This window comes from Diceros bicornis, chromosome 1 (assembly GCF_020826845.1).
Source record: "Diceros bicornis minor isolate mBicDic1 chromosome 1, mDicBic1.mat.cur, whole genome shotgun sequence".
In the NCBI taxonomy this organism is placed as follows: domain Eukaryota; kingdom Metazoa; phylum Chordata; class Mammalia; order Perissodactyla; family Rhinocerotidae; genus Diceros; species Diceros bicornis.
The window spans coordinates 32,963,437-32,991,160 of record NC_080740.1 but is presented as its reverse complement, the minus strand read 5'-3'; the positions used below and the strand labels follow the sequence as shown (position 1 = coordinate 32,991,160).

The 27,724-nt window shown below is 37.5% G+C and overlaps 1 protein-coding gene across 1 annotated transcript in view; it reads right to left on the bottom strand.

The window, feature by feature from the left end:
- MAN2A1 (mannosidase alpha class 2A member 1) overlaps positions 1-27,724 on the bottom strand; it is a 163,746-nt gene that overhangs the window by 98,679 nt on the left and 37,343 nt on the right. Inside the window, exons 4-5 of the mRNA XM_058538311.1 lie at positions 21,944-22,115; positions 2,399-2,526 (exon numbers count right to left, since the gene is read on the bottom strand). Of these exons, the coding sequence (XP_058394294.1) occupies positions 2,399-2,526; positions 21,944-22,115 (300 nt within the window). The remainder of the gene's footprint in view (positions 1-2,398; positions 2,527-21,943; positions 22,116-27,724) is intronic.

The following is a 27,724-nucleotide window of genomic DNA, read 5'->3' as shown; positions in this document are numbered from 1 at the left end:
TATTCAACCATAAAAAGGAATGAAGCACTGATTCATGCTACAACATGGATGAACTTTGGAAACATCATGCCAAGTGAAAGAAGCCAGTCACAAAAGGCCATATTGTATGATTCTATTTATGTGAAACATCCAGAAGAGTCAAATCTATACACACAAAAAAGATTAGTAGTCGCCTAGGCCTGGGCAGAGAAGGGAGGAGCCAGAAAGGGATGTGACAATGGGTAAGAAGTTTCTTTAGAGGATGTTGAAAAAGTTCTAAAAAAGATGGTGGTGATGGTTGCACAGCTCTGTGACTATACTAAAAAATACTGAACTGCACACTTTAAATGGGTGAATTTTATGATACGTGAAACAATACAGTCATAACAAAAATTTTATGCTGAGCAAAGAAGCCAGATCCAAAAGAGTTAATCCATATATATGAAGTTCTTAAACAGGCAAAAATAATCTACAGCGATAGACATCAGAGAGCAGTTGGCTGCAGGCAGAAGAGTTGAGGAAGACGAAGGAAATTTCTGGGGTGATCAAAACATGGGTTAAATGAGTATATACACTTGTCAAAACTCAAACTCTATAGTTTAGATCTACATGTTGCTCTGCATGTAAATTACACATCAATAAAAGCTAAACATAAAAAATCCACAAAAACTGAGGTTTATGAAGTGAATATTCCTGGCTTAGAACATAGTTAAGTATTTAAGAAAAGTGGCACTGTGTAGGAGGTCCCCAAGTCCACCCCAGGTTTGGTGATTTGTTAAGAAAACTTACAGGACTCAGCATATAGTCACACCCACAGCTACGATTTATTACAGTGAAAGGATACAAAGCAAAATCAGCAAAGGGAAAAGGAACACAGGGCAGAGTCCACAGGAAACCAGGGACAATCTTCTAAGAGTCCTCTCCCTGTGGAGTCACACAGGAAGCACTGAATTCTCCAGCACCGAATCATGACAACATATGAAATGCTCATGAGAGACACAGTGTCCAAGGTCTTTATTGGGGGCTGGTCACGTGGGCATCCTCTGCCGAGTACATAAGATGCTAGACACCCAGAAGGAAAGCAGAAACTACACTCTTTTTAAAAACAGCGAGCCGCTCTCATAGTTTCAGAGGTCCAAATCCTTTCTAAGGACAGCAATTTCCGCACAGGCTTGACATCCGCAACTTACTCTAATAATAACAATCACAACAACAACACTATGGAAAGAGGAAAAAAAATAAGCAAATGTGCCAAAATATTAATAATTGGTGAATCTGGTTAGGGGTCTGTGGGAGTTCTTTGCAGTATTCTTACAACTTTTCTTTAAGTTTGAAATTACTCCAAAATAAAAAGTGAAGAAAAAATTAAGGGGAGGGGGCAGTTATTCCTAACAGGAGAATATTTTAAATTAACAAAATACCTAGAAATAACTTCATTAAAAACATATATAGTTACCATACAGAAAACTACAAAATTGTACTGAGATATGAAATATTTGAAAAGAACTACATACTATGTCGCAGAATGCAAATATTAGATAGCGCAAAGATTTCAATTAGTCCCACGTTCTAATGAGTTATATGAATATCTGATTTTATCAAGCCAGCATCCTCTTCCCCACTTCTTGTGGTAACAGGATCCTTGCCCCCATGGAGGACCCATTCACACAGTTCAAGTCAGGCTGATCCCGCCCTCCACAAACCCCCTTCCCCCATAACCATTTCCACCAAAATGACCAGACCTTGGTGATTTCAGCTCCTATATCTCTGGCCACACTTAACTAACTTCGATCAGAAATAAGCAATGGACCTAAATTGGGCCAATTAGGTAACATATTAAGGAAAACTTCTTCTGGTTGTTGAGATGAGAGTACCAGTTGCCTACGGCCATCTTACTCACCATGATGAGTGAGACAGGAGAAGCCTGAAGCCATGCAAAAAGAGGCAAAGCCAATAGACAGTGCCCAGACAACAAAATTTGAGTCCCCTGGATCAAACCTTACTGGAAACTACCATATCTCTCGAATTCTTTATGACAAAATTAATACCCTTCTTTCCTTGTTTTTTTTTTTTGGCTTAAGCTAGTAAATAGGTTTTTGCCTCTTATGATCAAGAGTCGTAACTAAGATATAATTAAAATCCCACTGAGATATTTTTAGAAAAAAATTATGCTAAAATTAATAAAAATAACAGATAATAGATGAAACAAGGTAGAAGACCCTAAAAGTGACTATATTATATCCATGCAACTGAGTTTATGATCACAGAAGCATCATAAATTAATGAAGGATAAATTATTCAACAAAAACCAGTACTGAGAAAACTAGTTATTTAAAAAAATAAAAGAGCCTCATCTCATATTCCCCAAAATTAACTGCCCAAAGTAGTCCCAATGAAGGAGAAAGACATCGATACATACCTAGATTTTTTTCCAGCCACTGATGTCCTTCAATGAGTTGGTCAATTAAGGCAAAATAATGTGAAGAAGCTTCATCAGGCATAACCCAGCCACCTGTCACAATTTCAAACTGACCCTTTTCTAGTAAACTAGGGAGAAAATAATACAAGAGTTTACATTAACATATATAAGAAAAGTTCAAATAAAATATTAAAACAGCATAAACATTAGGAACGGTCTTTAAATATAACTCATATTTATACTAGTCATTAAAAAAAATTTTTTTTTAACCAGTGAATGAATTTCAGCTTTGGGACCCTGGTGATAAAGCATCCTTAGTAAAGTGTCAAAGTGACCCCTCCTTCCCTAGGCAAAGCCACACAAGTCACTTTGGAAGCTCCTTTTTTTAAGGGTATAAGGTATAACACAACTTCAAAGATTCTCGGTGTCAAGAGCCACATCTGATTTATTGCTGAATCTTGCAGAGGACCCAGCAAAGTGCTTTCCTCCGAGTATATGCCAGGATGACTGTTTATTGGAGTACTGTCACTTTAAGAATGGTATTTGTTTCAATACACCTATATTGAAAAATAAATATTTATTTAAGTCCTTCTGACACTGATAAATTAATCATGCAAACTACACAAAAGCAATAATAATAAAGGTAAAGTTAGTAAATATCACATGCCTCTGGGAATACAGAAAACAGTATAAAGCACTTTGCTCCTGATTCAGTTAAAATGTAGGCTACATAGTCTATTTTTCATTATTCAGTGAAAAGCTCTAACATTATCATTATCTGTCCATTGGACACTTCTTTGCCATAGTACCATACAAGGTAACTAGATTCCCTGAATTGTTACAATTGAATTGTTACAAGAAGATACCTTCCTTTGAGAAGAAAAAAAAAATCATAAACTATTGGAAGGAAGTATAAAAGTCAAGAATTTAAGCAAATATCTTAAATGCCAAAGACTTTTGAGTTTACAACAAGATGGTCTAGAAAATGGTGTAAAATTTCAGAAAGAAAAGCAGCTTTAATAAGGACACACCTCACTGGGTGCCTGCAGCTAACAGCCAAGTACCAAGTCAAATTTAGTTGAAGTAGACCAGAGCCATAAAGGATAAACATTTTCCTACAAAGCATATAACAGAAGCCACAGCATTAACAGAACACTTGATTTATTCAAACATACGCATGATCATATAAACCAGCGACAGAGTGGATAACAGACACAATTTCTAAAATAAATGAATGAATGAATAATTCCTTGTATAAAATAAAAAGATACTAATCAAGTTTGTATTGCCGTGGGGATCACCAACTAATATAATTTCACCTGGAGAATATGATGGCTCATTATAGTGCCTAAAGAAATCCAAGTGTCCAGACAAACCTCAGATTCTCACAAGTCCAAACCAAGAACTTAAAGAAGCTGGAAATTTCTAAAAATTGTACTTCATTAAGCACATAACTAAATCCAAGGCTGTCCTGTCCCATTCTTACTGCCAATGGGACTCTGTTTACAGTTAGTTCTTTTTCTTATCTTTCTGGTGATTGCCTGATTTAGCCACATTCTGGAGGCCATGGACCAGATCCACCCCTTATGCCTTATGACCAATACTTAGAAATCTGAGATATCAGGACAGATTTGGGATTTAATCTCCAGCTATCAAATAGAAATTTGACTTCTTTATCACAGTACCCCAATAAACAGATATTTTGGAAAATTTCAGAAATAATTTGGTCAAAACAAATTCTTTGCTGCTCTTGAATGGAGAATAGGAACTATGGATTAAGAAATCTGAAAATTAAAATGAAAAAAAATCACTCCAATGATGGAATTTTTCATTTATATCAGTTTTATTTTGCTACATAATCCCTATCCCATAGGCATGAATGGACTCCAAGAAACAGCCAACTGAGCAAAGAATCAAACATACAGTAGTCCCTCCTTATCCACAGGTTTGCTTTCCGCGGTTTCAATTACCTGTGGTCAACTGCTGCCTGAAAATATTAAATGGAAAACTCCAGAAACAAACAATTCATAAGTTTTCAATTGCACGCCATTCTGAGTAGTAGGATGAAATCTCACACTGTCCTGCTCCATCCTGCCTGGGACGTGAATCATCCGTTTGTCCCATGTATCCATGCTGCATACGCTACCTTCCCATTAGTCACTTAGTAGGCGCCTTGGTCACCAGATGGACTGTCCCAGTATCCCGCAGCACATGTGTTCATGTAACCCTTATTTTGCTTAATAATGGCCCCAAAGTGCAAGAGTAGTGATGTTGGCAATTCAGATATACCAAACAGAAGCTGTAAAGCGCTTCCTTTAATTGAAAAGAACATAGTATATATAGCGTTTGGTACTATCCGCAGTTTCAGGCATCCACTGGCGTCTTGGAACATATCCCCATGGATAAGGGGAGACTACCGTGCTACATACAGCTACTAACTTCCCCAGCTCCATCTGTGAATAATCCACCCCTTCCTCCTCTTCATGACACCTGAGATGCTACTGTGACATATACTGAGTTCTTATCTGTACACAATAGTTACTTTAAAGACTATATTGTCTACTAATTTGTGGGAGGCATGAAAAGCCTCCCACTCATTAAACTGTTTTCCAGAATTTTCTTACCTATTTATTTTCTTCTCTCCTATCTTTCTCAATCTGGCTGCTGGCCTCATGTCTCAGCTCAAATGAAATCTACGCAGAGAAGTCTCCCTGAGCACCAACCTAAATCAACACTCCCACTCCCACCCCCACATTCTATCACACAATAGCATTTATCACAAACCAAAATTCATTGATATGTCTCTTCTCTCCCTCCTCACCTCCACCCAGCATTAGAACGTGAGCTCCAGGAGAGTAGGGCCAAGGACATACTCTTTTGTTCACTCTTCCATGCTCAGCACTGAGAAGCTTGCTTGGCATATAATGGGCACTCTAATGGTTGTTAGATGAATGTGGAATGAGTGAATGAGACTCTCAGTTTAAAATTTACATAAAGTTTTTATATTAGATGAAGCTCACAGACATATGCAAAATAAATTGGACAGGGAAGGGTCAGTTAGAAAGAAGTCTGACTAATCTAGGTATGAGGTAATATGATCTAAATATGGTAGTGGTAGGAAATATGGAAGAGGAGGAAGAGAGAGGAGATGTTTCATGAAAAACTATCTGGCAATTAGAAAACAGAGATAGAAGAAAGGATCAAAGCACATATGACGTGGGGTTTGAATTGCAGGTGTCTAATAGGGTGGTGGTGTTATTACACACACAGTGGAGTTGAGAAGAGAAGTCACTCTGCAGTAATCAACAGAAATTTGGTCAGGGCTATTTGATACGATAGTGAGACATCCAAAAGGAGCTAACTGGAAAAGAAGTTTAGGAAAAGAGGCTGATATAAAAATTAAGTTCTGGGGCACTGAAACAAAGAGGAAATAGAGAAGGATGGGAAGTCTGGAGAAAACAATCAAAAGAAGAGGCAAGGATCAAGCAGAAGGTAAATATAAGAGGAAATAGAGGCAGTAAGAAATGTTAAAGATAAAAAGAATAAATCTTTGAATATGGCCTGAAACATTCCAGAAAAGAGTAATGAGGAACAACCTGCACTTCCACTTGGTACAAAGTATTTTTATAGTTAAAAAAGCTACTATATGGGGCCGGCCCCGTGGCACAGTAGTTAAGTTTGGTACACTCCATTTCAACAGCCCAGGTTCATGGGTTTGGATCCTGGGTGCGGACCTACGCCACTCATCAGCCATACTGTAGCAGCGACCTACATACAAAATAGAGGAAGACTGGCACAGACGTTAGCTCAGGGCCAATCTTCCTCAAGCAAAAAAAAGGAGGATTGGCAATAGATGTTAGCTCAGGGCAAATCTTCCTCAAGCAAAAAAAAGGATTGGCAATAGATGTTAGCTCAGGGCAAATCTTCCTCAATAACAACAACAAAAAGCTACTAAATAACTGTGACTTACTCAGAAAAGATACATCAGTGGGTCAGAATATAAAATTGAGAAATTTTTAAAATATTTATATTATTAAAATAGCCATTAAATTAGTGGGGAAGAATGGAGTATGGTTTTTTTTTAAAAAAGCTCCAATCAGAGTAATTTAAAACAAGCTCTTAAGAAAGTTAAGATATTATGTCATGGAAGCCAAAGGACTGATATTTTGAAATAGCATGCTCATATGGGTATTTAAGAAAAATTTCATGAGTGGGTCACAACAGGCATAAATGATACCATAATAGCAGGCCAGAAAGAACACAGGTTTTAGTTTTTCTTAGCATAGTTTCTCCAATCAGACAGAACAAAAACCTAAAGGAAAAAAACAGACAATATGATCTAAAATATGAAGCAATGTGACAACGGACACCTGGTCAAATAATCAGGTTAGTAAGTACTCCTATTTCATGAACTTCCTCTTTTTTCTCGTCTATACATAATAAAGGTAAAAACCAGACTATAAACCAGAAGATTCTTACAGGTAGGAAGGCTTGGTTTTGACACTGTATTAGGCAAAAACACTTGCCACTTGAGCAGTTAAACAAACAAACAAAAAAAACCCCAACACAGAAATTGCAGAAGTGCACAAATTTGCCGCGTATATCCCTATATTCTAGAACATATGCAGTAAGCACTTAAGAAGTATCTGATGAAGGACAGAAAAACAAAAAGGCCCAAAGAAACATGAGGAAAATGTCGACCTAATGATGGAGAAGCACAGCAAAGATCATCATCATTTATTAACAGGTACAAAAAGCAGGATGACTCTTACAGAAACAACACCTCAGAAAAATATTTATAAGCAATAAGAGAAAAGCTATGTGAGCATACAAAAAAGTACATTTAAAATCGCTATTGTCAGCAATATGATGAAAATAAAATGAAGACAGACTGCAAGTGAACATTCAAAACTTCAACAATGCTTTTAAAAAAATCAAGTAATGAGAAATATCTGTATCTATAGAAAAAGTTACTTAGAGCAAATACAGGCACTTTCAAATATTTCCATTCACTCAGTGTTCAACAAGCATCAATTGAGATATTTCTCTGCGATAGTCAGGAATATATAATCAAAAAAGATGTGCCCACCCCATAGGGTTTACTGTTTCATTTCTGCCAAGAGGCTCTCTGGTTTCTGACAAATTTTTTTGCATGTATGCTTTTCCTCATGTTTCCTAATAAACATGAGATCTAGAAGCAAAAGAAAGACAGAGAGAAAGGAGTATATATATGCAGCAAATCCAGAAAAAAAGAAATCAGGCACTAACTTTCAAAATTAACAACACTCCTATTTCATTTTTTAAAATGGTTGACTTGTAACTACTGGTAAAGACATCACATACTTCTATGTTTCTACTATTTCACTGCTCGAGAATTTGGTATAAAAAACTTAAGAAAATAACTGATCAAAATCAAGCTGAGCATATCTGTCACAGCTCACTTTGCCTAAAATGCAGAATTTACACTTAAGAATTTACTTTGCCAAGCACAAGAAGCTGCAAAGCATTTTCTCTGAGTGTCACTTTTCCCCTCTGTAGACTCATCACACATTTGGAATTTGGTCACACACAGAAGGATAGACTCAAAGAGCTTTTTTCCCTAATGGGGAAATTGTTACAGATAACTTAGTAGCAAACAATGCATCACTTAGCCAGCTTTAACGAATCAGAAATTAATTTAACTTGAGAAAACGTGGTGAATTGTAATCATACATCTGGGGAAATATGAAATAATACAAGATGATGTATATGGATTTATTCTTTTTTTTTTTTAATTGATGTTTTAATGGTTTTTAACATTGTGAAATTTTGGGTTGTGCATTTTTGTTTGTCCCTCACCATATATATGACTCCCTTCACCCCTTGTGCCCACCCCCCACCCCCACTGCCCCTGGTAATCACAGTACAGTTTTCTCTGTCCATGTGTTGGTTTATATTCCACATATGAGTGAGATCATACAGTGTTTGTCTTTCTCTTTCTGGCTTATTTCACTTAACATAATATGCTCCAGGCCCATCCATGTTGTTGCAAATGGGACGATTTTGTCTTTTTTTATGGCTGAGTAGTATTCTATTGTATATATATACCACATTTTCTTAATCCAATCATCAGTCGAGGGACACTTAGGTTGCTTCCACTTCTTGGCTATGGTGAATAATGCTGCAATGAACATAGGGGTGGCATAAGCCTCTTTGGATTGTTGATTTCAGGTTCGTTGGATAGATTCCCAGTAATGGATGGCTGGGTTATAGGGCATCTCTATAAGTCTTTGAGGAATCTCCATACCATTTTCCATAGAGGCTGTACCAGTTTGCATTCCCACCAGCTGTGTATGAGGGTTCCTGTTTCTCCACATCCTCTCCAACACTTGTTGTTTTTTGTCTTGGTGATTATAGCCATTCTAACGGGCGTGAGGTGGTATCTTAGTGTTGTTTTGATTTGCATTTCCTATAGGGATTCATTCTTAAAAAATTAGTTAATAGAAAATTTAAAAAGATGGAGGCTCCTAATGAATCAATTAATAGCCTAAAAACATTTGCTTATCAGATTATCTGATTCATATGCCTTTCATGGGAAATATCTAATATGGGGGTAAAAATAAAATTTGTTTTAAAACTCCTCACACAATAATTGAGGAACCCCATCGTATACTTCTAAATATTGTTGATTCCTGTCTTTAAAGATTTAGTATATGAGGGACAGATGGCAAATTAGGGACAGATCTCATCGTTTCTTGCTCAGTTCATTCCAGACACACTCCTCCTTTCAGTTCGTTATCCATGCTCTCACTCTGCCTATAATGTTTTCCCTCCAAATATTTGCCTCATTGGCTCTTGTGGATCCATTAGGAGCCTTCCCTGGCCACCTCATCCCACCCAAACCCCATCTAAATTCATAAAACCCAAAACCACTTTCCTAGAACTTATCACAAAATTTAACTTCACATTTGTATTTTGTCTTTTTTTTACCATCTCCCTCAATAGACTGTAAGCTCCATGAGGGCAGGAATCACATCTATTTTTCTCTCCATTTAACACTCACTGTTCCTGTTAGAAAAGGGTACCAACAACCCAAAAGAAAAGGCAACAAAGGATATAAAGCATATATTTCAGAAATAATTGGCTCCTAAAAATGAAAAGAAATTTAACCTCACTCATAAGGAAATTCAAATTAAAACTTCAATGAGATGCCACTTTTATCTATCAGATTGGAAAGATCAAAAAGTTGTATAACATACTGTGATGTCAAGGATGTATGGAAATAGGTATTGTCATATATTGCTGGTAATAACTATCCAGTTTTAAAATGCATGTATACTTTTACCCATGCCCATCCAAATTAAGTCAGAAAATATGTAAAAGTATAAAAATAAACAAGAACATTGTATACATTAAAGATAAAGATATACTCTATGTATTCACAAAAGACCAGAAATAAAACTACATGGTCATCAATTGGGAGAAAAGCCCCACTCATAAAATAGACTTTTGTACAGTCTTTAAAAAGAAAGGGGCTCCTCTTTGCTGAAAGGTTCTGCAAGACATGTGAAATTTAAAAAGCATGGTACGACACCCATAAGATGGCTAATTATTAAAAAAATAGCAAATAGCTGTTAATGAGGATGTGAAGTAATTGGAAACCTTGTGCATTGTTGGTGGCGACGTGAAATGGGTGCAGTTGCTATGCAGAACAATATGAGTGTTCTGCAAAAAATTAAACATAGAATTACTGTATGATTCAGCAATTCCACTTCTGGGTATATACACAAAAGGACTGAAAGCAGGGACTCGAACAGACATTTGTACACTCCTATTCACAGCAGCATTATTCAAAATAGCCAAAAGGTAGAACAACTCAAAAGTCTATCGATGGATGATGAATGGATAAACAAAACATGGTATATTCAAGCAATGGAATATTATTCAGCCTTAAAAAGGAAACTCTGACACATGGCTTCAACATGGATGAACTTTGAAAACATTACACTAAGTGAAATAAGCCAGACACAGAAAGACAAATATTGCATGATCACATTTATATGAGCATTTTTTATTAATTGAATTCATTTTATTGATTTTCTAGAGTAGTCAAACTTACATAGAGAGAAAGTAGAATGGCGGCTGCCGGGGCAGGGGTGAAGAGGAATGGGGAGTTACTGTTTAACAGATACAGAGTTGCAGTTTGGGATGATGAAATAGTCTTGGAGATGGATGATGATTATGGTTGCACAACGTGAATGTACTTAATGCTACTGAACAGTACACATAAAATCATTAAAATAGTAAATTTCATGTTATGAATATTTTACCACAATAAAAAAAAAACAGACTCAAAAAAAATCAGCACAATGTGCATAGCATGCTATCATTTGTATAATACATATGCATATATCTTTGCACATATGTACATGTGTATATCTTTTCCTGTATATCTATAAAATAAATAAGAGTCTGGTCACAGCTGTTTCCTGTGAGAAGAACTAGAAGATAAGGAGACAGGAGTGATTAGTGCCTTACCTTTCATTGTGTACCCTTTATATATTTGGGTTTACATTAAAACATGAATTAAATGAAAACTTTTTTCTAAACTACATACCCTGATTTCTCCTAAGCATTGAAAACCAAAAAACCTGTAGCATGAAATAGTCCTGAAATTTTACTTAAGAATATTTCTCATATTAGATGGTTCAATAATAGCTTCTGTAAAGTTTTAATAAGCAGAGGACATACTTTAAATATTTCACTGTATAGTAAATAGTTCATTTTCCCAAAGTAAAATTAATAAAATGATCATTGAAAATAAATTGGAAAATATATAAGAGGTTAAAGAATAAAATTTAAAAATCCACTCTTAATATCTTGCTATAAATGCATAAGGGGTTACAGTAGGCACAGTTTTTAACCAACTTATTTTACTTAATACTATACCATGAATATCTTTGCATGTTAATAAACAGACATATATCATTATGTTTATGGCTGTACTATATTTTTTAAAGTACTTTTAATTGAGATATATAACAACATACAATATACATATGTTCAGCTTGATGAATTTTGACAACTGTATATACTCCTGTAATCACCACCCAAAACAAGAATACAGACTATTTCCATCAACTCAGCAAGTTCCCTCATGCCTCTTTCCTATCAGTTCCTACCTCATCCCCCAAAAGAAAGCAAGACATTCTTACTTTGTGATTTCTATCACAATAGATCAGTTTAGCTACTGTCAGACTTCACAAAATGGAATCATACAATATTTACTCTTCAGTGTCAGGCTTCTTTTGCTTAACATGTTCGTTAGATTCATTCATATTACTGTGTATTTCAGTAATTCATTATTTTTCATTGCTGAGTAGTATTCCATTGTATGAATATGCCACAATTTTTTAATCCACTATCTTGTTGACAGACATTTGAACTGTTTTCTATTTGAAGTTATGAAAGATTCTGCTATGAAAATGTCTATACAAATCTTTTTGTGTCTTGGGTAAACTCCTAGGAGGGAGCTCCCAGGTCACATGACGTATGTTTAACTTTGGAAAACTCTTTGGTGGCTTTTCAGAAAGCAGTTGCCCCACTTTACATTCCCACTAGCAATATAAGAGAGTTCCAGTTGCTGCACATTCTTGCCAACACTTGGTGTTATCAGCCTTTTTGATTTTAGCATTCTAAAGGGTTTGGGATAAAATATCTTGTAGTGGTTTAAATTTGCATCTCCCTGATGACCATACCTTACCCTGCCCCTGCAGGCATATCCTCCCCTGCAACTAACAGTTGCAGACTAATAAACCTTTTTCAGGTGTTTGAACATGCCAGGCTCTTGCTAATCTCTGGCCTATAATCACAATTCTCTTCTCATAACCTGGAATTGCTTCCCCACTCTCTGCTACTCCCTTCCTAACTGGCTAGTTCTAATTACCTTTCACGCTTCAGCTTGAATACCACCTACTTCAGGAAGCCTTCCAAGACCCCCTTCTTGCTGCCATAGAAGGAACGTTTTATAGTGATGCTGTGTTTAATTACATGTCCTCCCTGCTTTGCCCTGAGGCTGGGGCCAGGTCAGTTTGCTCACCTCCTGTATCCCTGGAGGCTAGCACAGTAAATACTTGTTGAATGAATGATGGAGTAAATAAGGGAAGGCTTCGGAGATGAGGTAATATTTCAGCTGAGTCTTGAAAAATGAGTAGGATAGAAATCATCCAGTGCACACAAGGAACAAAACTCTAAGCTGAACTTATGGGCAAATTCCTAAGAAGCAGGAAACAGCAGGTGTCTGAGGACACTCGTGGGGCTCAGCACGGCTAAGAGTCAGGCGTGAGGCAGGGTGGACAAGGGCGGAGGAATCAGGGAGCGAAAGCCAGGATGTGCCAGGCAAAGGAGACTGGTCTGTGCGTGTTGACTCTGAAGTGTCGCTGAAGCATTTTAAAGCCAAGAAGCAACATGGACAGACTCACACTAGAAACCTAACTCCGCTGATGAAATGCAGGACACTGGAAGCGGCACAGCTGGAAACAGGAAGACCAGCCGGAGGTTTACATCATAGCAGGAAGCAAGAGTCATAGGGATGGAGCTGGGGGTCAGAGGGCACAGATACTGAAGCAGAACTGACCAGGCTTAGCGACTGACTGGATGTGGCCCGAATGGCAGACTGAAAGCCAGAGCGCACCGTGGTTGGGCACTGGTTCTAGGGCGAGGCCATCTGGCTCTGGTCCTCACCCCACACTCACTAGCTGGGGGACCTTGGGCACGTTCCTTAACACCTCTGCCTCAGTTTCCTCAACAGGAGAATGAGGATAATAAAGAATCTTAATTCACAGGAATGCTATAGGACTGACTGAATAAATACATGTAAGTGCTTAGAACATGCCAGAGGAAAAGAAAGAAGTCAAGGTTGGAGCTTTAGGTCTAGAAGCAGCCCAAACGCCCGGTAATTAAAACAACAGTGTGGATGAGCAGGCAAAATGAAGAGGAGAATCCAGGGCTCCTACCCCCCAGGCAAGAACTGGGACATCCAGGGACGAGCAGAGGCGGAAATCAGAGGTGAGGGAAAAGGAGAGCTCAGCAATGCAGAAACAGAACCAGGAGGGAACGAGCTCCGGGTCACAGAAGACAAGAGAGGACGGCATTTCAAGGAGAATGGAGTGGTCAATGTCAATGCTGCAAAGAAATCCTCCCAGAGGACTGAGGAAGTACCCAAGAGCAGCTGAGAAGTCCCTCATGGCTTCCGCCAGTATCTGTGGTGTAAACAGAAGCCAGTCGTTGAAGTGGAGGAGAGGAGGAAGTAAAGCAAAGCAACCTCACTGGAGATGAACCCGGACTGGAGGGAGTGCGGAAGGAACACGCACTTTCTAAGATAAATGTACACCACTGCCTCAACTATTAGAACTACAGTTACTTTAGACACTGGGGCATTGCTTTCATTCCTCTGATGAAATGCTATGTATCTTTAGGCTTTAAACTCAATCCAAATCTGCAACTTACTCTGAACATCCTAAGACACATTGTAACTTCTCATTGCTCTGCAAATTTTACAGCAGACTTTGGTCAAATACCATAAAATCTGACCTGTATAAAATGTGTAATATATTAACCTATATAAAAACTTTAAAGGTACATTTTTCTAGTGAAACTCAAAATGCACATCAGTAAGTGTGGATCTGTATTATTTAAGAAAGTAATCTCCAACATTTCTCGGATTTCAATAAGCAAACAGAGATAGTTAAGAGAATAGGGTGGGAGGGTCACTTAAACATAAACCTAGGCAAAAAGATGTGAGAGAATGGTAGACAGATGAGATAAAGACTGCATTCTTGGCAAAGTAATAAAACCCAACAATTGGTGAAGATAACACTATCTACACTAACTGGTCCCCCCTGCACACGTTTGAAGCCTTATTTCATACCAGAAAGTCAACACAGAGAAGCTGCTCAAGACTTTGGCGATCACACCAACTATTCTAGGTTCCAACAAGTCAGCGGGCTTCTCCACTCAACACTGGTCTCCATAGCAGGAACAGATGCAATACAAAAGCTGTTCCCACGTCTCAGAGCCCAGAGAGAAAAAATGAATATGTAATATGCTGGGTGCTAGTCAAAAGAATTGCTAAGGCTAACATTTCAGCTGCTTGACTCTGAATAAGGGTTCACATTTTGATGTATTATAAACATCATGCAGTATTTAACTGCATTTAGCCAAAAAATATTCAAAAATGAAGCCTAAAAAGTAAAAAGAATGTTAATGTACTAGTCATTTTCAAAACAAAACAAGCGTAGACAGAAAATGTGCCCATTATTTAGTGGAAGGCAGTTTCTTTTAAATCCACTGGATATGTGTTACAAGTAAGGTACCATGATTATAATTGATTAAATTACTTTGAATCATAAAAAAATAAAAAAGCTAGATGTTGTTTGCATGGATCTCCCTTTAGTTAACTAGATTTTCATTTTTAAAAGCTTATAGAGCTGAATATTGCTGCCATGAGGGGGAAGAAGCAAACAAGTCATTGCTAGAATAGATTATAGGGATAATTTGAGTTATGCTTCTGTTAAATTCCCACAATCAATTGGCATTCTTCGGGGACAATAAAAGCTTACATGGAACTCTACTGGAATTAAGAGGTTCTGCTCTGCAACAGCTAGCTTGCAAGTTTAGGTACAGACACTTAATCCACAGACTCATCTTCAAAAAGGGAAAAACAAGCCATTGCATAAGCATTACACTAGAAGTTAAAAAAAATTCTATCAGTAATGCCACTTAGTACAAGCTCAGAATTTTAAATAATGTGAGCAAACCTACATATCTATTAAATTTTCCCCAAAAAACATACATTTAGGCAAGGAACACTAAGAATGTTATGTTTAAGTATGGAAAAAAATGCCATTACCCTAGTTCCATGGATAAATGTAATAAATGAATAAAAGTGAACGGTTATAGCTAGAAGGGAGAGAACTTTAGCAAAGCTTGACTAGAAACAAAACTCATTTGCCCATACATGGCTATAAAACAATTTTTTCTTCAAGTAAAATGATAACATTAAGGATCAGGCCTATATTCCAGAATATTTCCCGTTGCCCAAATAGCACCTCTCAAAAGGAGTTTGAGTAAGACAATGGATTAAACACTAGATTCTGATTTGCCTTCCCACCTCCCAACATCTTACCATCCTCTATCCTTAATACTGGGTTGAGTCACATTAAACTGGCACTTTGGGACATCAAAAGTGGTCAAATATCAGCAATTTCACATGGTCCAACCTAAGTAAAATGGCCAACAGAATAGGAAAAAAAAAGAAAGGGACAAACTTGCATCCAGGTAGAATCAGGAGAAGGGGGCCATCCACATGCCACAAAACTGTTGGCATTTCTGACAGATAGTGTGCAGGTGAAACCAGAACTCAGCAAGCATGGACCTGCAACTGCCCTGCGTGAAAAATCAGCATGGAGTCTCAGGTCACAAACAGAGAAGATTCTAAGAGATTCTGGCAACAGCCCCCTTAATTTGGAGGGTCAAGGGCTGAAGCAAAGCTGAATCCTGGAACAGACACTCATCACAGTCCTCATTCTTCACCCACAGAGTGCTTTGTGAGCCCCAGCCTACAGGAGCCTCTCTGCTCCCAGACTCACTGCTGCAGAGGGTAGCTCCCTATGCAGCTGCCCTGGGAGGGAGCCAAGTATGGCGTCACCTTACCAAAAGCGGCAGGCAGTAAGCCCAGTTTCCTTCTGAGGTGGCTGGACTCTTTCCTACACTCTGTGAAGCAGCACCTTCAGACAGGCCACACGAAGGAAAGCTAGATGCAGACAGCCAGCCCTGGCTGAGCAGCCTCACCCAACAAAGAGCAGACGCTTATGGATCCCCATCTTCCCCCAGCCCAGCTCCTCTCTTCCCCTTGGCCAGTCCTATTCATAACCTTGGCATCTTCCCCAGCTGCTGGGTCTCTGGTGCTCATGCAAATTTCAGAATCCAGCTCTCCAACAAAGCACCTGAGAAGAAATCTATCAGCTAGCTTCCTTGTTTGCAAGCAACACTCTGACTCTGGAGAAGAAATGTATTAGGAGACTCTATGAGGTACGCAGAATTGAGGACAGGCTAAAAGTCCAGGCTTAAGGAGGGCTGGAAGAAAATGAGAGGCCATGCTATGGGGACCACAGGGACCATGACACAGGAAAGGAAGAGTCTTGTGAATGCACTGGTGCTGCGAGGGATGACCAGCAACCTTCCCTCCACATCTGCTTCCCCTCCTTCCATCTGTCCACCCTCTCTTCACTCTCTAAAGATTCAAAACTCTGGGAAATAATATATTGATTAGCTGAGCTCAGGTCAGAGCTGGCCTGTCTGATCTGCGGCAGGTGGATGCAGGATCTGACTTCTGTGTGTGAGAGACCATTTCCCAAAAGGAAATCAGGTTGGAACAGATGCTGGCCAGCCAGTATTAACTAATACCTACAGCAAGGAAACAAAGTATGCAGTTAGAAAAGGAATGGATTTGAGGCAAGTTACACTCTCTGTTTTGCGACAAATTCCAGGTGTAGATACATCTGTTATTGCTCAAGGATGAATAAAGGGGGAAAATACTTGGACTTATGGACAACAATATAAAAAACAAAGAACTAAAGGGTAATTAAAAAAACATAGTTAAAATCAATCATTTGAAGCCAGAAAAGAACAAGTTCCATACCACAGAGAACTCATTCTGAAAGGGAAAAAAACCCTGGAGAAAAATCTCCCAAAATGCAGTAAATATAGCCAAGATGTTAAAAAAAAATGCATAGGCAAAAGAGACACTAGAGACTCAACAACTACGTAATTCTAAAACAAATGAAATAAAGACAGTAATTAGCAAGAGCAGAAAACATAAGCTAAAGAAATGTCTGAATTGATACATGGAAAACTTATTAAGTTATATATACCTAAATATAGGATGAAAACTTAGAATTTTATGGATAAAATTAAAAATAATCCTAAAAACATGTAAGTAGAGGGGGAAAAAGGGTTATCTTCACTGAAGCATTATATAAGGAAGTTTTTTTAAGATAGAAAATATAAACTTTATAGTTAAATCCTCCTATTAAAAGACGAAGACTACTCTCAGGATGACTTCATAACTAAAAACTATATTGTGTCCAAGAGAATTGTTCAAAGTGGCAAATAAAAGTTAAAATAATGTGAGTTGCTAATATTTATCAAGGACTTAAAAATACACCAGGCATTGTGCAAAGCATGTTATTTGTATTTATTCAATCCTCATATAAACCAAATAAGACAGGTTCTGATATTATCTGCAATTGACAAATGAAGAAAATGAAACACTGAGGAAGATGGGCATGGATGTTAGCCCAGGGCCAGTCTTCCTCAGCAAAAAAGAGGAGGACTGGCATCGGATGTTAGCTCAGGGCTGGTCTTCCTCACACACAAAAAAAAGAAAATGAAGCACAGAGAGGTTAAGTAACCTGTCCAAAGTCACACAGTAGATGGAGTTGCCAGAATTTGAACCCATGCAGCCTGGCTCCAGTGCCCAGCCATTTGAACTACCACTCTAAATTGACTGTCCTTAAAGTAAAAAGGGCAGCACAGATAGGCAAATCCAAGCAAACGAACAACAACAGAGTGGCAGTGATAGTAGTTTTAGTCATTAAAAGGAGAAAAGATGGTAATTTGTCAATGATGAAAGATACAGTTTACAATCAAGAAAAAGAAATACCCAGCCTGCGAGTGCCCAAACTTTGCAGTCCCTGCCCCACAGTAGATGTTCAGGATGCAGTTGTGGAATGAACGAATAAATGAATGAATGAGCTAATAAGGAAGTAAACAAAGACCAGGCCTGAACCCTTATGCACTGAATTTAAAAAGATAATGAAACACCTAAAAATAAAAGGAAGCTGACAGAGGTACAGCAGCAAAAAATAGGTACAATCAGTTCTGCTATAAATGCTTGTTTCAAAAACAAAAATTTACCTCAAAGTGATTGATTACATTAGGGAGCAAATTTTGCACTGCTTATGTGAAATTCAGCCACTGAGAAACAGTAGATGAAGGCAGAAAACTGCACCCAGCTGAAATGAGCCACGTAAGGGTACACATGACACAGGCACACACCTCGAAGATCCACCAGCTCCCTCAGTTCACTGCCTGCGTGCACTGCGTGTGTCATGAGCCACTCCCATCCACATATGCTGGACAACTTTCTGTCAGACTTCAGATAATCCACCTTCCTCTACTTCACAATAACTCGCAATCTGTACCCTTTCTGACGCTCACTTCCACAAGCAAACTTCAGGTCTTTTTCAAGGTAAACTGACATATTTATTGTAGCATTTATGTACTTCTTAACCACTTAACATGTGCCAAACTGTACTAGCACTGTTACAAAGTTCCCATCTTCTTTGTGTGTGTCACTAATGAAGTTTTTGAATGCTGTGTCCTAATCTCCTTTTCTCCATAAACCTTATGTTTTTTACTGAACAATTAATCTCCAATTTTCCATAACACGGTGGTTTTTAGAAATGTGTATGCAGCAATATAGCAGAATTGACTGTATACATATGAAAACAGTTACTGTAAAATACTGAATTAGCAGACACCCATCAAACTCTACATGCTACAAATACTTTCTTTTCAAGTACCAGTAGAAGGTTCATTCACAGCAATCACATATTAAGTTACAAAGAAAACCTCAAAAAATGCTAAAGAATAAAAATTGTACAGTCTATACTCTCTGACTATAAAACATTAAAACTAGCTTTTTTTTTTTGTGAGGAAGGTCAGCCCTGAGCTAAGATCCATGCCAATCCTTCCTCTTTTTTTTGCTGAGGAAGATTGGCCCTGAGCTAACATCCGTGCCCATCTTCCTCCACTTTACATGGGACGCCACCACAGCATGGTCTGACAAGCGGCGTGTGGGTGTATGCCTGAGATCTGAATCCGGGCCCCCAGCAGCGGAGCATGCGCACTTAACCGCTACGCCACGGGGCAGCCCCCTAAAACTAGCTTTTAACATCTGAAGTAAAACTAGGAGAAAAAAGCTCTTGGATACCGAAAATTGTCCTAACATACTCAAATCAGAGAGTAAACAATAAGTACAGTTATAGAATATTTAGGAAAAATACAACAATGAAAAAATAACCTAAAAGTGTGAAAGCTAGTTAGAGCAGTGCTAAAAGGCAAAACATGCCAATAGAGACATGCTCCTTATTAAAATAAATGAACTGGCCCACTTAGCATTAGTAAAAGCAGGCAGAAGGAATTAGTCAAGATAAAAACAAAAAGGTCAAGAGTGAAAACCAATAAAATATAAATAGTTCTTTGGGGGTGGGAGGGGGTGCAAAAACCAACAAAAATAATAAAAGCTTCAGCTGATATAATCAAGATGAAGAAAAAAATCAGATTCCCAAAAGTAATAAGAAAAAAAACCTTACGATCATGATCAAAAAAGAATTTTTTTAATCTTTAAACTTAGTCAAAGAATTAATATAAGATAAACACCAGTTCCACAGGGTATTCTAGGACAGTTCTTAATTTTTAAAAGGTTGCCAACTAGTAGGTAGCTTGATCTAAACCAAGGATTCTGTTTGGCTCTGTGTGTGTGTGTTAATCTAAATTAGACGCTAACACTTCAATTTAAAAAGTCGAGATATTTTACATAACATGTTGGAAATCCAGCTTGTCTTGAATAATTGGAAGAATATCTTGACAACTCCGGTTCCCGTGGCCACACCTGGCTGGAGTGGAAGAGTGGTAGCCCCTTTGGGCGTGGCAGTTACTCTTGGTTCATCCTAGTACCCCCAGAGCCTAGAGCCCGCAGTTATGACACCTTCCTGGCCAGTCTTGTAAGCATGCTATCAGGAAAAACTCAAAGGTCTGATGGATAATGACGGAAAACCAATTCTCCCCAAATTACCTTTAAATGTTCGTGTCAATTTCCATCAAAATTCTTTTTTTTTTTTGATAGGGTAGGAAAAATTTAATGAATTCTAAAGCTCTTTAGGAAAATTAAGTGGTCACTCATTAAAAGAATTTTTCAATAAAGAAAGAAAAGGAGAGATTTAAACTGTCAGTTAAAGAAAACATATCAGTAAGCCACAACAATTATAATCAAACAGAAAAGTCCATGAAAAAGTTCAGAAAGCTCAGAAATCAATGCATATTTAAATACAATAAAGATGGCATTTCAAATCAGTAGAAAAGGATGGACTACTTAAATCTGAGGGAAGCAGCACAGCACAGCACGTGAGGGAACGGCTGTGGGTCTGGACAGGCTGTACTGGATGGCCAACCAGCACGGCACTTGCCGCCGGGGTGACCCTGGATGACTGGGTCCTTATCTGTAAAATGAGGATAGTCACTGTACCTACTTCACAGGATTGTTGCGAGGATTATCAGTTACCATTTGTAAAGTGCTTAGAACAGTAAGCACCATAAATGTGATATTAAATAAATAAAAGAAAGCAATTCATGCTAAGATAATCCTTAAACTCCTGGGAGCAGAGGGGAGGGAGACTTGGGGCACAGAACCTCCCACCATGCCACATCAAAAAAATAAATTTCTGGATTTTAAAAAGTGAACAATAGGGACCAGCCCGGTGCTGCAGCGGTTAGGTTCACGTGTTCTACGTCGGCGGCCCAGGGTTCGCAGGCCCGAATCCCTGCGTGGATCTACACACAGCTTATCAAGCCATGCTGTGGCAGCGACCCACATACAAAATAGAGGAAGATGGGCTCTGATATTACCTCAGGGCCAATCTTCCTCAGCAAAAAGAGGAAGATTGGCAACGGATGTTACTTCAGGGTCAATCTTCTTCACCAAAAAAAAAAATAGGTGAACAATAAAAAATTAAACTAGGGAAAAGAAGACTATTTATCTGATCTCTAGATTGGGGAAAACTATTTTAAATATGACTGCAAGATCAACATGAAGAAAACAGATTAATACATTTGACTATGTAAAAATGTTAAAAGTCTGTGTATCAAGCACTAATTAAAAAGAAAATAAAAACTTGAGAAAAATAAGGCTTGACCTGTCTGTACGTATAAATATTCTTACAAATCAGTGAGAAAAAGTACACAATCAAGCAATTCACAAAAAGCTTTGTATATGAGAAAATATGCAACATTATCATTAATCAAAAATGCAAATTAAAATATTTTTCAACCATCAAATTGATCAAAGTTTTAGAAAAAATTATATTGTTGGCCAATAGGCAGAGAAATTGGTACATTTCTTTGGAAGATTGAAGAATATACAGAAACAACCTTTCCAGGGGTCACTTTGATTATATGCTTCAAAAAACCTTTAAAATATTAAGCCCTTTTTACTTAGTAATTCCATTTCTAGGACAAAGCTGGAACATAAGTATTTCAATGGAAAAGTTTCAAATCATTTTTTCAGAGATGAACTACAATCAAGGAAAAAAAGAATGTGAAGAAATATTTTAAATTTCAGATACAAAGCTAAGAATTTTCACCTTCTAAAAGTTCAACTATTGTTTCACTGTACAATTAATGTTTAATATTACCAAATTTCAAAAAAATAATTTTAAAACAAACCTTTTAAGAGCATCCTTCTTCTGAGTATCTATAGTATCCCACCACTTTGAAAGGTAAGAGATCTCAGACCATATAAATTTCCTCCGTGAGTCTTCACTTAGCTTGACGACCATGTTATTAAAAATAAACTGAGTCTGCTCTCTAAAGTAGTCCTCAAAAGTCTTCAACCAACCTAAAACAAGACACAAACATACCACAAAGGTCTGATTCATATGTCTGATTTCCACTCAGTCCCATTCCATTGTATTACCTTTGGATATCCTTAGATGTTTCATTCATATAAAGATATATTTAAAAATTTAACAAATATTTTCAATTAATGAAATTCCATTTGACTCAATATAAGACTCAGAAAGTCTCTAACAGTGAAATTATAAAAATACTCTGAAAACTGCACAAATTCAGATAGAAATGCGAAAAATAAGAAAGATGACCTAAGGCCAAAAAGCATTTATTTATACTTAACAATGATAGTATCTAATTCAATTATTTATAATTCATTTCTAGTTTAAGGTATTTTTTTCATTTTAAAAATCTGAACATTGTTAACAAGTTGGCAGTACTATTCTCACAATATGGGATCAAATTCTTATCCTCTCATGAGACATCTAAAATTGCTCCCCCCCACATTAAGCAAGTTAAACTAAGAAAAAGAAAATCACAAGTACAAACCAAATTTAAAAGCCAGCAGCAGAGCAAGAAGGTAACTACAGCATGATTATGAATATTGAAAAGTAGAATTCTGCCAAAAATAGGCATTAGTTCCCAAAGCCTGTTCATTATTCCAGTTTTTGGAAGCACATATTGACAATAATCAAACAACAAATGTGTACACGTCTATGCAAAGTTTTTTCAAAAGAGAATTGTAGATGTTGACAACTTTGTTCTCTGACTAGTTCTACTACTTCCCAAATATCCTGGAAATTTTATCTAAAGACACTTGCAATTTGGCTATAAGAAACATGTTTAACGAGACCCATAGGTCCAAACACAGCCCCATCTGGCAGAGCACTAAAGCAACACAATGAGCGGCCGAGGCAAAAACATACACAGCCACCGATTCCACCTCCTGGTGGCAGGTGAAGCAGACCCTCTGGAGAACAACCTCTTACCTATGAAATCCTACAGGGAGGGGAGTGTCTATACATCCAGGCTGAACTACTGCTCTATTGTTTCCAAATCTCAAACATTTGAGAGGACTAAAATATAAGAGGTCCAACTGGCTATTTCTTCAGTATGTCTATGATTAAGTTAAATACAATGTGTACTAAATTTGCTGGCAAAAACCTGCTAGTGCAGAGAAGACAATACAACCGTTTTTTTTTTTTTCAGGAAGATCAGCCCTGAGCTAACATCTATTGCCAATCCTCCTCCTTTTTTTTTTTTTTTCCCTTTTCTCCCCAAAGCCCCAGGAGATAGTTGTATGTCATAGCTGCACATCCTTCTAGTTGCTCTATGTGGGACGCCACCTCAGCATGGGCGGACAAACGGTGCATGGGTGCGAGCCCGGGATCCGAAATCGGGCCGCCAGTAGCGGAGCAAGCACACTTAACCGCTAAGCCACGGAGCCGGCCCCACAATACAACTATTTTGACAATGCAAATATGAGCTTCTGAAAAGGGAACTGCCACGGTGACTGTTTCTCCCTTTTGCTTTAACTGAAATCTCTCATTCATTCTACAGTTATTTACTGAGCACCTACAAACTGACAGGTATGAAGCTAGGAACCAAACAGGAATACAGTGTAAAATATTCTTTACAGGCCTTTCTTGATCTGGGGCACTTTTAAGCTGGTTTGTCACCAAAGAATGCTACCTAGATAATGCAACTTTTCCATGTTGAATAAAAAGCCCATACCTATAGAAAACTCAAAGATATCTCAGGCAACAGTGGTTTGCAAAGACTCTCATCTTGCTTCACAAAGGTACAAACCTGGATCCCTGCCTCAGAGCAGAGCCAGGATCCACATCTGGATTCCCAAAGACAAGCAAAGAAAATGCAACCTACCCTTAAACAAGGATGCCCTAACTCCCTACTGACCATGCTGATACTCCTGAGATAAAAAACATCAAGTGCTCAGACCTGAGCCTGGGATACAACATAGCACTTGATAAATATTAGCTGCTATTATTATCATCATCATCACCATCATCATCATCATCTTCAGTCTTTATTTGCCCCTTCTCCATCTCTACAATCAAACCAGATAAAAGGGAAACAAAAGATATTTCTAACATCTAATTTTGAAAAGTATACAATGTATTTAAAACATTTAAATAAACTGCTCCACGTCTTAAACATATTGGTTACCCAAAATTTTGGTTTGCATTGAATTCATTCTATGGCCCTATTATGGGCTGAACTGTGTCCCCTCAAAATTCATATGTTGAAGTCCTAACTCCCAGTACCTCAGTATGTGACTGTATCTGGAGATAGAGCCTTCAAAGAGGTAATTAAGGTAGAATGAGGTCATGAGGGTAGGCCCTAATCCAATGTGCCCTTATAAAAAGAGGGAATTAGGGTACAGACACACTCAGAGGGAAGACCATATGAAGACACTGGGAGAAGATGGCCATCTACAAGCCAAGACAAGAGGCCCTCAGAAGAAACCAACTCTGCTGACATCTTGATTACAGACTTCTAGCCTCCAGAACTGTGAGGAAATAAATTTCTGTTGTTTAAGCCACCTAGTCTGTGGTACTTGGTTATGGCAGCCCTAGCAAACCACTCAAAAAATAAAGATCCCACTGTGGGGAGAATTTATTTTACCAAGTAGCATCATAATATGTAATTTAATATACATCTACCTCCATATTGCAAGACTGAGCTGAAATCAAATGTATGTAACATCTATTTCTGTACCATGTTATTATTATATATGTGCTATAAAGACAATGTAAATTATTTAAATGGCTCTATCAGAATTATTGCCTTTAAGACATCACATATACCTTTTACCTAAATTTTAACAAAAGTCAAAATGAATCTCTAATTATTTGGCTATTAACTCAATTAAAGAAAAGAACTACGAACCATGGAATGTCTCCAAAATTAATTTATTAATAAAACTCTAGTAATCTAGCATAAAAGGCAAATTTAGAAGAAATAGTCTCTATGAAGGTTAATTACTAAAAGGTTTTTTCTAGTACAATTACTTTTTTCATCAGTTATACTTTGTTATGAACTAAGACTATTTCAAAGAATAGTTTATCACAGGAGTTTTCATAGAGGAATCACAGTGACAGATTAATCCACTTTGCCTTCAACACTTCATTCACCTTTCAACAATCATGCAGAAAATATGTCAAAGATATTTACGTGAGCCAAAATACAAGCTCAGAGATGTCAACTGAAAAGCCTTCCATAAAACTCATCTATAACAGATACTAATATTACTGCAATATAGCACAATTAATGAAGAAGGATCTGAAAGATAGCCTCTTTCAGCTTTCAACATTGAGTAATATAACGGCAAATTAGTTTTTATTGCTCTTATACAATAGAGTAATCAAGTATTCCCTTTTACACTGAATTGGTTCTTTTTTTTCCTAAATTACTGTAAAACTACAATTGTATATTAACATGAGACCAATCAGAAAGATAGTATTTTATAATAAGTTGTATGGGATGAATTTTTGTGACATAAAATTATATTCCTACTTCTAGATTTAATAATGTTAGGACACTGAGTTGCAAACTGATTTACTTAAGTGGTCAATTCCCAGCCTCTTTCTTTCCCTTGAATACACTTGGAAGTTAACCAAGACTAGACTAGCATTAAGAATACCTTTCACTTTATTCTTTTTCACTCTAACAACACTCTCATCCATAAAACAGCTAACTGCTATTTTTAAAAAGTGGGGAAATATTTAAAATAAAGAGTACATAATTAGAAGTTCCATAAAGCAGGTATTATTCCAAATTTGATATCACTATTTTATCATAGAAAAAAATTTAAGTCCTAAAATATAAAACTAATAAAGTTGAAAATTCTATTGCTTATTTTTGATGTGCATGAACAATTAAGCACCTAGTAACTGTTCACTGACAAAACAATTTATTTTTTAAAATTTGGACTCAATCTAGCTTTGAAGTCTAGAGACTTTGCAGAGATCTAATATTCCTAAGGAACACTTAGTTCTTTTTAGTTCACGGGCATACATAGCACCAATTTAGGAGCTGGGCAAGAGTCACCCACTGTGAACCCTGGACTCTAAAGGGATCCCCTCATTCTTCCTCTGACAACATCCTTTTCCACACGATAAAGCCAAAGGGCAAAGAACTTGCCCACCCAGAGCCTGTCCTGCCCTGCCCTTCTGAGTACCTGGGCCCAGAAATCTGTGTCCAAACAGCCCCAAAGCGGCTTCGAGAGCCTACCGGGCCTTCTATAGGTCCGTTCCTGTCAGGGCAGTTGAACTTGCAGATGGTAATCTCCCTAGCCTGAGCAGCGGCCAGGGGTCTGCAGTTTGTAGGGGTGTGGGAAGAGTGCTAGGGTGTCCTCAAGCAAGGCCCCTCCTGGTTTAGAACGGGGCCAGGTCTGGAAGAAGAGACGACTGGGCTGCCACATAGCCTGGCTCTCCCCACACACACCACAATCAGTGGGGAACTGAAGCCCAAGCAATCTAAACCCACACTTGGCCTTCCAGATCACTGAGCTATTTCTCAAGGCAGGAGGACAAGACCTATGTTATTTAGCAATGTATTAGTTTGATTTGTAACTTTTAAATGTTTAGAAATAGGGTCTGAGAGCCTCCATGTATTTTTGCCCCAAGTCCCGCAAATTTTAGAAGCAAGCTTGGATACACCTACAACCTGAACTTCAAACCAGTCAATTCTCACGAATCAACCTGGTACGAAACTTACAACAGTAAGAGTTCAATAAGTACTCAAGACATGAATGAAATGTATGGCCAGAAACTGAAAAAAAGGTATGTGGAGTATAAATGAAAATTTATCACTTCAACTAGAAATGAAACCATACACTATTAGCTCTAATATGTTCATTATCTGTTCTGATGCTAACCTGATAATCTTTGACCAATATCTTTAAGTTTCTATTTTATATTTAAAAAGGCTCTGCCAGTCCTAAGATGATTTAAAACACACATCCTGAAGAAGGCATGCCCCTTAAATCATTGTTACACTGTTATAATCGTAACTGCTATAATAATGATTTTTTAATGAGTACATTAATTCCACTCAAAAGTTAAATAGGTACCAACTGTTTAGAAAACATAAAAAGATTCTGAGTCAAAAATAATCATATCTAGATAATAAACATTTAAAAAATACAACTTAAGCTTCAAGTTACTTCCATTTTAACATAATACTCTCAAATTTAAAAATAAATACAAATAAGGCTCATAAAAAAAGAAAGCTTTATTTTAGTAATTACGATAGTCTCTAGCAACAAGTGATCAACAGGTTTCTTCCATCACTTGTCAAATCCTTCAAATACTCGACTGCAACATCCAGTCTCACACTTAAGGGGTCACATACAATCTTAATTGGTATTGCCATAACTCAAATATGGGGCTGAGTAATTTTAATTCCAACATTTCCAGTCTAAGTTAAGCTTGTTTTCCCTCCGTAATAAACTGTGAAAGAGTTTTAATTAACATTCTGTTCTGGTTTAGCCATTCAAACACAAACCAAGCATCTAATGAAGGTAAAGCAATAAAGCTAAGCTAAATGAAAACAGATTCTACAGTGAAAATATAAACAAAAAGCTGTGAGAATAGAGAAGTGGTAAATTCCTACTACCAGAAGGACAGAAGAGAG